Below are 11966 nucleotides of genomic sequence, written 5' to 3'. Positions count from 1 at the left end.
ACGTACGTAGTACGTCTACGTATAGTACACACGACACACACACACACACACACACAACACACACTATATATATATATATATATATATATATATATATGTGTGTGTATATATATATTATATATATATATATATATATATATATATATATATATATATATATATATATATATATATATATATATATATATATATATATATATATTGGAGGTATCCACATGTATGCAGCCAGAACACAAATGCAACGATCTACATTTGTGCTTTATAAGGATATATAAGTATATACATACATTATATGCAACAATCAATTTTCAATTCACGCCTCCTTCACACGCCCGTTCAGCCTGCTCGACGAGATGAACACACTGGTCAGTGCCGCCATGGAGGCTCAGAAAAGGATGTTAGAGATCGCCAAGCTGCAACAGGTGTTCACACGCAACGTGCAAGAGCAGGCGGAAGACCTCGACCTACTATACGACACGGCCGTAGACACCACGGAAAATATAACCGCCGGCAACGAGCTTTTACACAAGGCAGTGAATGACGGGTTTGATTTCCGCGTGTGGGTGTTGTTCTTCCTACTGATGTGTTCGTTCTCACTATTATTCCTGGATTGGTACGGTTGAGATGGAGAGGTGCATGTGTGGGATGCTTGTATCGTGTAACGGCCGGTACCCATCAACGGCACAATGACTGTGAATGACGGGGTTGACTTCCGCGTGGGGGTGTTATTCTTTCTGCAGATGTGTTCGTTCTCGCTGTTGGTCCTGGACTGGCGCGGTTGAGAGTGAAGGATGGTGTGTTGGATGAATGTATCACGCCAACATGTGCTACCCCCCCCCACACACTCACACCAGTACCCAACACTATTGGGCAGCCTGCTATGCAACCGCAGATTGTAAGGCTGTAAAGTACAGAGTATATCAATCAGTAGTTTAGCACTAGGTCAATCTGAGGACACTCACGTGCTTTCTAAAGTAAAACCAGCGCAGTTAGGAGCCGGGACAACCAAAAACCACATAGTACAGCCTCAGTCGGTTCAGAGTGGGGCCGGGTGATATGCGACAGCTAAGTGTGCGGGCGTGTCAAGATATGGTATACAGGGGAATGATGGGATACATTGCAGAGCCAAAGTACGCCTAGTTCTCTAGCACCGTACATGCATGCATGTATTACCATGCACATACATGCAATGATACGTTTAATAGCGCATCAAGGCTGTGACGAGCTGCGGTGAGGTGGGTATCGACAGTTCGTATACTCAGGCCACTCTGATGTAGCCAAGGTAGCAGGGTCGCCCTTTTCCGAAATAAAGTGCATACAGCCATACCTATATCTCTCCGGTGATAGAATCCCGGCTTTCTGGAATTGGGGTATATAGAGGCAAGTGAAAACTCCAATACGGGACAATTCAGGTCGAAGAATTTGGTCTCTTTCCGATCGAACCCATTTTTCATCACAGGGGGGTTGGTTTACTTGATCGGTGTCGTGCACTGATGTGTGGCTTAAAAGTGGGGAAGGGTGCTACTTGCTTTCAAGGCGAAATGTACCGGTTTGCTAGTCTGTGTGATGTCTTGGGGCCGGCTGTTAAGCTACCAGAGAGGTGCAACTGACTGGACCCAACCAGGGCTACCACTCCTATTGTACCCAACCAGGGCTACCGCTCCTATTGTACGGGTCGAAGACGACTGCACAAGCGGGGTATGATTGGGCGGGCTAGTGCATACTATCGCTTCACACTATTGTGCGGGAGTCGTATTATTCTGCACGACAGTGCAGAAAAAGAAAGCCGAAATTGGATTATATATGGATCCAGCGAAATAATTAGGTTTGCCTCAAACTATCCTCGATTACTGCCTTTGCCCCGAGTTGGGAGCTTGGCCTTGGTGGGTATAGACAAAGGCACGCAAGATGGTGCTCTAGAGCGGCTCTGGAGCGTCTGTGCTGGGTGTGGCTGATCCACGCCGACTTGTAACTCGGAAGAGTATGAGCTTATGTGACAAGAAATAAACCGGAGTACGTATAGTAAAACCTTCAATATATTCAGGTGATACGGCATTCAAATGCTGTGTACGACATATAATGTTGTTTTCGTTCGCCGTGTGTACCGAATCCTGACAGCTTTTGAGTTGCGCTTCAAAAACCGGAACACATAGACTCATGGATAGGCATGCGCACCGCTTCACTCTAGTACTACATATCAGTCGTGAGATGTATCAACGATGCTAGTACTATCAGTCGTCTGATGTACCAACTGAACAGGCAGTCACAATGGCCAATGTTGGGTCATATATCGCCGGCCTTTTATGCATATGTGATGAAAAAGCGAGCTCACCGTTCGCAAAAGAATGCTGGATCTAGAGAACGTTTTGCACACGGGTCTCTAAGGTGCCAGAGAACGGATACTTCACTGGGTGTACCTTGAATATACTTTTAGTACTTGTAGTCGTATGTCGTCAGAGAACAAGCTCACGACGACTGACAATGCGGGTCAGCATTGTGATTATTTTAATGTTTATGGACACTCAAATTTTCTTTCTAGAAGACTACTGGTGGAGCTTGCCCATACCTCCGTATTCTTGTGTGCGATTTTCAATACTTTAGGCATTGCTTTATCGCGCGAAAGGCTGTAAATAAACGATGCAATATATACTATTTTTTGCCAAACAAGAAAGTAAGGATTTCTCGTGTATTGAGATTATGTTGTGTCGGGATCGAGCCAAGCGAGCTCTTTTAATAAAATTCTGGAGGGAAAAGGAAGGGAAAAAGGACGCCCTTTTGGAAGGCGAATCCTACTTAGAGGTAGGGGAAATAGAACTATATAGTTTTCCACTGTTTGTTTATTTATTGTCATTTTATAGTTCATTTCATAGTTCATAGTATACGCTGCTAGTACAGTTGTGAGCACCTTCAGCAGGCGATATCTACCAAGAGTGAACTAGATGGTACATTCCAAGCTTCCACAGGCACCCGTTGTGGCTCTGGACCGCCTCATTCATCTCGCCAGGCGCGTTTTGCATATGACCGGATCCCTCTAGAGAGCTCTACGGTCGCATGACTCATCCAATAGGCCGGAGGCCAGGAACCCTCTCTGGGGCTCCACTGACCCTCAGTTGCTAGAGTTTAGGGTTTTACTAGTCTACCCTTCCAAGCTTTGTGATCGGGGGCCGTAAACTCATGACATATTCTTCAAAGCATCCTCACGACGACAGGAGGGGCTCAACGGGCGCGCGATCCGCAAATCAATCTGATCCACACACTGGCTGGAACCATTGCCAGCAGGGAGTTCAGCACGGACGATTTGATACTACATACCCTCTACCGGATCTGCAAATAGCGGCCGGAATCCTCTACAAGACTCCACGGTCGCATGACGCATACTATATAGATACTGGAGGCCAGGATCCCTCATAAGGAGCTCTACTGACCCCTGGCCGGTTGCTTAAAGGTTCAGGGTATGCGGCCAGACAAGGGGTTTCATCCACTCGATACTATAGACAGCACTTCACAGGATAATTAGAACGCGCGGAAGTTTCCCATACAACGACTTGCTGGCTGATCCTCCAACGGAAAGTTCCTCACTGCAGATTTAATACATGCATCTCCACTTCATCTGAACATAGCGACCGGATCCCTCGTTAGGGCTCTACGGTCGCACCACTCATCCTAGAAACTAGAGACCAGGATCCCCTTATGGGGCTCAACTGACCTCCAGTCGATAGTCTGAGGTTTCAGAGTTTGCGGCAGGCATACTCCTGGTCTGAACTGCAGGTGTGGTCTTACCAACCCAGTTAATCTTCAAGGCAACGCTTTGTTAGCCCGAGGGGTTCACTACGGGTGAGTTCCGCGGACCATCTATGGCAACATTGGGCTGGCTGGACAGTTCAGAACTTGTATATACCTCTACTTTAAACGAAAATGGCGGCCTACGTTCTCCACCCGAGCCATGAACACGGCCAGGTCCCTCAAGTCACTACAGAGCTCCCAACTCAAACCCATACTGATCGTCAATCTACTGCGGAGATAAAACAAATCTGTAGCTCGCACTAAGTGCGCGCAACAGTCCCTTCCAAAGACTCAGCCAGCCACGCGCACTCTTGCGACGGCATGAGATTCCAGTGAGCTATACATACGCTACAAACCAAAACCCACCCCTCTACCGGCAAATCTCGATAGAGCCTGATCTTCCATACTATAGAACCAACAATACATGGTGTGTGATCCGCGTCAAGTCCACGCGGGATTCTTGTCCACTACCACGGCTGTTACACGCCAGCACTACATTAGAGAACTCGTATCAGTCTGATATCCTCATTTAGGTATAAGTGGGACTGTTTCTTAGGCTAGGCAGACGGCCCCCAGCCCCCTTTTCCAATCTCCGAGACCACTACTGTACCAGCAGAAGGTAGCAACCGCGCGACAAGCCATCGCACCAATACATCTAAAGCCTGAGCGACCGATCGTGAACTACTACTATTACTACACTATCATTCGGCATATAGTGCGTTGTACCTTCCGAGTTTGGGTCACGGGAACGCAACAAGTCCCCACTGCTACGAGACTCTACGCAGAGAGTAGGGACATCCCACCAATACCATGACTAAAGCTCTTCAATGCGGGCTAAGTCCACGCGCCAATAATATCCAAAACCTCTGCAACGCCCGGGGGTGAGGAGATCACCAATCACCAGCAGCACACTATTGAGATCATCCTTCACTAATTCATCCGAACGAGTTGCGAAAACGGTACAAACCACCCTCATACTTACGAGCACTCTGAACTCCACTGCCAGACTTGGTTTGTAGGAGCCTCTGCCCTCAGTGCAGGTTGAAGCAGAAGGTCCCCACGCGCCCGCCCTAAGTCTGCGCGGCACTATAAGCCAGGAGAATTATAAATACATTCTAAGTTCAGTGCTGAATAACTATAAATACATTCTTGGTACTGAAGTACTATACATACATTCTTGGTACTGAAGAACTATAAGTACATTCCTAGTACTGAAGTACTATGCATACATTCTTGGTACTGAAGTACTATGCATACATTCTTAGTACTGAAGCACTATACATACATTCTTGGTACTGAAGAACTATTAGTACATTCCTAGTACTGAGGTACTATAAGTACATTCCTAGTACTGAAGTACTATAAGTACATTCCTAGTACTGAAGTACTATACACATATTATCTAGTACTGAAGTACTATAAATACATTCATGCTAAGTGCCGAGGACCACAGCCAGTCCCCCACGCGCCCTAAGTCTTTACGCGACACTTTTTCTAACAGAACAATTTCCGCCACCACATCAGTGGTCGGGAAGATGGGAGAGGGCCAGCCACCCCAGAACTTCCCAACCATCTATCTACCTACCCAATCCTTGTACATCCCCCTCCACTCTGTACCTCTGAGACAACTACACATTTAAGCTCTATGGAAGAGGACCAGCCACGCCAAAAAGAGCCAAAATCTCAGTCTCTACCCCGATTCTTGATTAGCTTAGCTTAGCTCAGCTCAGCTCAGCTCAGCTAGGTTCGGCCCACAGCGGCGTGCGATCGACCCGAGCGCCGCTACCGCAGGGCCAGCATACTGCTGAGCTTTTGGATCTGCGCCGCGTCCATCTCCGACAAGTCAAAGCTCACGCACATGCCTGGGGGTGTGTCCTTGAGCGTACGCACGTTGCTGCTGCGGATCATATCCACAATATCCGCAATCAACGCGCCTTTGGTCTGGGCAATCTTCGCCTGCATGTCCTTGAGCTCCGCTATGCTGAGGCAGTTGCCCCTGCCCTTCGCCTTACCACTGTACGTGCTACCGCTACCCGTACCGCCTGCGGGCCCAGTCCCAGTCCCAGTCCCAGTCCCATCCACGTCTGGTTCATCAATACTCTCTCGCTTAGGCGTCCGATCCGCACTCTTGCTCTCCGCCCCACGCTTGGCAGAAGACACCTTGGCGCTCGAACTCGAGGTTCCCCCCATCACTATATCGTCCTCATGGGTGGCAACCGTTGCTATGGCGCCTGTCGAGGTCGAACCAGACCCTTTCTTACCCGAATCACCACCCTTCTCACCTCGGTCCGTTTTCAGTCGGCTGGATTTGGGTTTGTCGTAACTGTCGCTGTCGCTGTGTTTGCTACTGCTGTTGAGCTTCCTGGGCTTGGTCTCTACCCCCCCACTCGTAGAGAGGCTCCGCGAGTACTTCATGGGCCCCAGCCCAGACGCGGTTCTGGTGACTAGGCTATTTTTAGCCGACAACGATCGACTGCTAGTCTTTTTACTATTAGGCGAACCTAGAGAGCGCGGACCGGACTGTGGGGCGTATATGAAAATAGGTCAGTAGTGCGATGTTCGGGTGGGTGAGGATTGTGGTAGGGTAGTACGTACGTAGCTAATCCTGCGTTGGTGCCTACTTGCTGAGCTGAAAGAGGCTACACGAAGGCACAGCCTGGACATACCAAGACTAACAGTACAATATAATCACACTCAACATTCATCCTTGTACTGACATGCGTGTTCGGTAAAGGCCTTTGCGCGTCTGACTTTCACACTTAAAAATCCGGATATCCTATACGGCCACGTTTGGACTTGACTCAAAACATGCGGACATGCACTTACGAGTTTCAACACCAGCGTGTTTGCCTTCTTCTTCGACTTTGCGTCTCCGTTGCTTGTACTGGTGGCTGATATGACGACGTTCTTCAGTTCGCTCTTGCTGGTTTTCTTGAGTGTACCCGTCCTGCTACTTTTCAATTCTCGAGGGTTTTCCGAATCGTCTGTGGACTCGCTCCGCTGAGTATAGGAATGGCAATGGGCGACAGGGTAGGATTAGCTCGAAATCTCAAGAAGCACATATCATTTACATGTAAATGTTCTAAGCTAGACATATGCAGACTATGTATGTGGGTATAGCCCAATAGAGTATACGTGCATATCACAATGTAGACGATGTATGTGGGTATACCCCTATAAGAGTAGATGTACTTATCACAATGTACATATACAAAGTACTATAGCAACCACCGTGCGAAATGTGAAGACAAACAATGCACCATGGAGGTCCGCTGCGCGCGCATACAAATTACTATAAACAGACCCAAGTACAAGACAATTTTACCTAACTACCAATCCCCTCTGTATGACGAAATTCGCATCGCTCACACCTCCGACACAAACGAATTGACCAGCAGTGTAAAATGCAGAACTGCACTGACAGTAAAGATTAAGCAGTTATCTCGGCAGCAAACACGACAGGTGGCTGACAGTTGGTCCACCACCATTATATATATATATATATATATTTAGACACAGAGATACATTTACATTTACATATATAAATAGAAATACACAAACACACACACATACATCACCCACACACTATATATATATACAAAATATGTATATATATATATATATATAATATACATACAACGTAAGTGAAAAGAAATTTACATACCTTTCGTTTCAGATTCCCACTGGAGGTTCTCCCTTTCTCTTCGTCAGCCTGGGCACTGGAGGTGGTGCTGGCTGTGACTATCCGGTGTTTGGGATCGCCTTCAGTGTTCGCGCTCCCAGACCCGTTTTTGCTACTCTTTTTATTGCTCAATCTCGACCCATTCCGACTGGCGGATCGTTCTTTCTCCCTTTCTCTATCTCTAACCTTGGCACGTTTCTTGTCCTTACTATCATCCTTGTCACTCCTTATACTTTCTCTTTTTACGCTTTCCTTTTTAACGAGATCGTTCTTTGCGCTGCCACTTTTCCGCTTTCCGTCTTGGCTGTCGCCGCCCGAGGACGTGCTCGTCTGTTAATTGGCACATATTTTTGTGTATCGATAATAAATCATTTTTTGTGGATATACCGATAATAAATTAATTGCGGGAAAGTTCATGTACCGAATACGAAGAATTCGGCAAAGAATCTCCTTCCTCAATTTTGTTTAACATTGAAGGGAAACGATATAAACAATAGTTTATAATAAATGCTGTACGCCAAGTAAGAGCATGAGCGCTTCGCACGCCAATGCCGTGACTAGGTGCTGTTAAATGGATGGCCCCAAAACGGTACCTTGGCCAGGTACACATATGAATGGTTTAGAACGCATACAAATATAGCTTCGAAGGACATTTTAGACACACTCACGCACACATATGCACCGCATGAATACAAATAAGCAAAAATCAACCGTAAACTGAAACACGTGCTCACGATTCCGTCGTATTGGTGGATGCAGGTGATGAATTCTGGACGTTTGATGTGCTTGCCCAATCCTATAAAGCCAAAAACCTCCGTTGGTTAGATCGGACAGTCACGAACACACATCCTTGATGCACCTACCTTCTTTCGAAGAGTACCGTTGGCTTTCTTGCGCTCCCTGTCCTTATCCTTCGCATCGTCCTTGCTGATCCCATTTGTGGCCGTTTTTCTAATCCCATTTTTGCTGTCTTTTTGGCTCAACGCTGATTTCTCGCTCTTCCGGCTGCCGTTGCTACCGGGGTCATTGTTGCGGCTCCTCGGCCTTTCACTGGGCCTTTGCTCCACTCTTTCCATCGATTTTTCTCTGCTCTGCACTTTCTTCGTATCTCTAATATCGGGTTTGCTGCCCTTAATATCTTTCTTTGCCTTTGTAGTGTGTTTCTTCCTGTTTTTGACGTCGTCATCTGTTATTGTAGCGTATGAATTGCATGGCCGTTTCCAATAATACTTTAGCTGAATATGCCAAGACAGTACCTTTGTCGCATTCAAAACATGCTATATGAGAACACTTCCTATTTAAAAGCCCTGATTCAGATACGAACTAACATCCATGCTCGTCGGACATGTGGATAGCGCAAACCTAAACCCTGAACCACTGCATACTTGAGTCACACTTTAAGACTTGCTATATAAAAACATTTCCTTTAGAAAGTCCCGATCCAAATACGAACTGACACCGATACCAAACCCTAAACCAAAATCAGTGCTTACCTGAGTCGCAATCAAATACTTGCTATATAAAAACCCTTCGCAGAAAAAGTCCTGATCCAAAGGCGAACTAACATCTATACCAAACCCTAAACCCTAAACCACTACCCAAATACGAACCAACATCTATACCAAACCCTAAACCACTGCATACCTGAGTCGTTCTCTGACGAGCTGGAATCGGAGGAAGACGAATCGCTGCTACTGCCGTCGTCAGTCCCTTTGTTATTAAGCTACAGTGTGGTTGTGTGTGCGTACGTAGTGTTAGAGCATGTGCGTGCAAGGGCAATGGGCTTAGAACGCACCTGAGTTCCAAATTGGCGTATGCGAGTTAGACTGTTGTTGTACTAATCATGTGACGCCCGAGTCACACACACACACACCCACTCATTACGTACACGATCCTACAGAATTATATACAAAATGTATGCATACACATCTTCTATCTGACCACCATGTGTACATACATGACGGGAAAACCTGTACCGCCCACACACAGCTGAATGCCCAGAATAAACAAGGAGGAGAGCGCGCGCGGGGGGGGGGGGAGAGGTGTGTGCCTACCGAGAAGGCCAGAGACACACGGTTCACAGGATGAGGTGCATCACGCACAAGCAAACACCAGCTGACAACTGGGGCAACGGCTCCACACCAAAGTACCCAGTCAACCAAACACGTGGGTTCAGAGGGTAGTTAAGAATATAGTTACACACACACACACACACACACACAACGGTACACCTTCATGACGGCTAAAAACATTGCGCTCGTGATCGGCTCGACATGGTCCAGGCGCGACATGTTCAGCTCACACCGGGGTCACGTCTTCATACCATGAACGCAGTCAACCCAACACGCAGCTTTATAAGATATATATAGACCTACACACACTAAACTTAAGCCCGGTCGGATGAATAGGCGCACCTTCATGATGGCTAGGATCATAGCGTCTTCATACCATGAACGCATTCAACCCACCACAAAGCATTAAAAGGTATAGATAGACCTACACACACTAAACTTAAACTCGGTCGGATGAAAAGACGCACCTTCATGATGGCTAGGATCATAGCGTCTTCATACCATGAACGCAGTCAACCCACCACACAGCAACAAAAGGTATAGATAGACCTACGCACACTAAACTTAAACCCGGTCGGATGAATAGACGCACCTTCATGATGGCTAGGATCATAGCGTTCTTGATCTGCGCCACGTGGTCCAATAGAGACATTTCCAGATTCTTCTCCAAAATGAGCCGCACCTCCTTGACGGTCATGGAAGTGGCGTCCGTTTTCGAGAGCTTATTGGCCCGTAGATATTCTGCGAAGTGACAGAGAATTTGGTAATGGAAGAGACATGGTTTACGTTAGGATCTGAGGCGTTTGTACGAGGAGCGTGCAATGAGGGGGTATTCATTTTAAAAAAGTGAAGATTCCAGAGCAATTGATAGAAGCACAACTTGGAGAAGAGGCCCAAATAGGGAAGACTTGACAGACACAACCCAAAAACGCGTACATCTTCCGACACTATATGTGTATAAAAACTACAACCGCAGACAAGGTAAGAACGAGATTTCAGCAGAACAGTAGATTGACCTTTTCCACCACAGACGCAAATATTTTTATATTATATGACAAGCTCAGGATATATAGCGTCCACACAGAGTGCTGGATATATATATATACACACACACACACACAGACACACATATATATATATATATACAAACAAACATAAATACAGACACAGACACAGACACACATATACAATAATAATAATAATAAATAAAATAAAATAATAATAAATATTTGTGAAATGTATATGTGTGTACCTTGGATGCGATCATAAAAGAGGCTTTTCCTATTCTTGTCCGAAATTTCAGATAGATTGATGTTCTGTATCAGGGGCAAAGGCGCAGAGAAGGAAGCGCACGGAGCAAAATCAAATCAGTTGTACGCACATGCATGACCATACACAAGACGTCAAGAGCGAACACATAGACAATCTCCATCTTGCAACACAGTTAGCTCGTGCTATTCGCCACAGATTAATCCTTGACGAGAGCACCAGAAAAGGGTTGATACGCGGGCGTGGTACATACGAGCCCACAGATGACATACGAGAAATTAATAGTATGTCGGGCGATATGATGAATTACAGACATGTATCGATGTTGAGTACAAATGCTGGTCAACACAGCAAGCCGTCTCCGACAGAGGGGAAGACACTGTAAGCACCAGATTATTTCAAGCGCGTGCGCACTCGTAATCACAACTACGCTACCGGACAGTGTGAGCACAAACCAAGTGTTGCACGCAGATTTACAAACCAGGTTTATCATACAAGGTTTTCGCAAGCGGATAAACCTACCACGCGGTGTGTACTGGCGCTTCTGCAATCGTGCTGCCCCTCCGCGGGGAACGCCAAGAAGTGATTCAGCGAGAAGGAGCCGAGGCCATATTTCAGAGTCACAACGATGGTCATGTCAAACTGACCCCACCCATCCGTCTGATGTTTGAAGGGTGGTCGCCTCTTGACTATAGTACGTAGAAGTACACGGTGGTACAGTTAGTGAGAAGGAGTTCGGTACTATAAGAAGATTTGCATAGTTTTGCAATTCTCGGGTGCAGTAGGCAGTATAAGGTAGGCTAGGATTTAAGTGGGGCGAAATTCGGTAATACAGGGATGGTATCAAACTGGTAAGACTGTGTTTGAGTTCGATTTGCAGTATCTGGTATAGTGGGCATGGGATACCTGTACTGTAGCTACAATTCTACACAGACGGGAATGACCATGTATGTGAACTATACTCCAATCATACGATAGTATAAAACCCTGCATATTGCATACTGCTAACAGACACTGGCAGAAAAATGAAGATATACTAATGAAATTCAATACAATAACAGTACAACATATAAGGCACATGTAATCCGCACACACAGCATCGACTTCAGAACATGTGTCCTGAATATGCAGATATACATTTGATCCAAGATCATATATAT

The 11966-nt window shown here is 46.2% G+C and overlaps 2 protein-coding genes across 2 annotated transcripts in view; one reads left to right on the top strand and one right to left on the bottom strand.

The window, feature by feature from the left end:
• Positions 1–2087, top strand: part of SARC_08471 (hypothetical protein) — a 4271-nt gene extending 2184 nt beyond the window's left edge. The window contains exon 4 of the mRNA XM_014297549.1: positions 341–2087. Coding sequence (XP_014153024.1) covers positions 341–623 — 283 coding nt within the window. The 3' untranslated portion in view covers positions 624–2087. The remainder of the gene's footprint in view (positions 1–340) is intronic.
• Positions 2088–5150: 3063 nt separating this feature from the next.
• On the bottom strand, positions 5151–11498 carry SARC_08470 (hypothetical protein). Its single transcript, XM_014297548.1, has 8 exons — positions 11329–11498; positions 10790–10853; positions 10130–10278; positions 9110–9188; positions 8329–8651; positions 7448–7795; positions 6610–6783; positions 5151–6303 (listed from the first exon to the last, which is right to left on the bottom strand). The coding sequence occupies exons 1-8, from the start codon at positions 11440–11442 to the stop codon at positions 5566–5568; spliced, it is 1989 nt and encodes a 662-aa protein (XP_014153023.1). The 5' UTR covers positions 11443–11498; the 3' UTR covers positions 5151–5565.
• Between the last annotated feature and the right edge of the window lie 468 nt (positions 11499–11966).

This window comes from Sphaeroforma arctica, assembly GCF_001186125.1.
Source record: "Sphaeroforma arctica JP610 unplaced genomic scaffold supercont1.766, whole genome shotgun sequence".
NCBI classification, from domain to species: domain Eukaryota; class Ichthyosporea; order Ichthyophonida; genus Sphaeroforma; species Sphaeroforma arctica.
The sequence above is the reverse complement of the archived record's forward strand: the minus strand, read 5'-3'. Positions and strand labels throughout refer to the sequence as shown.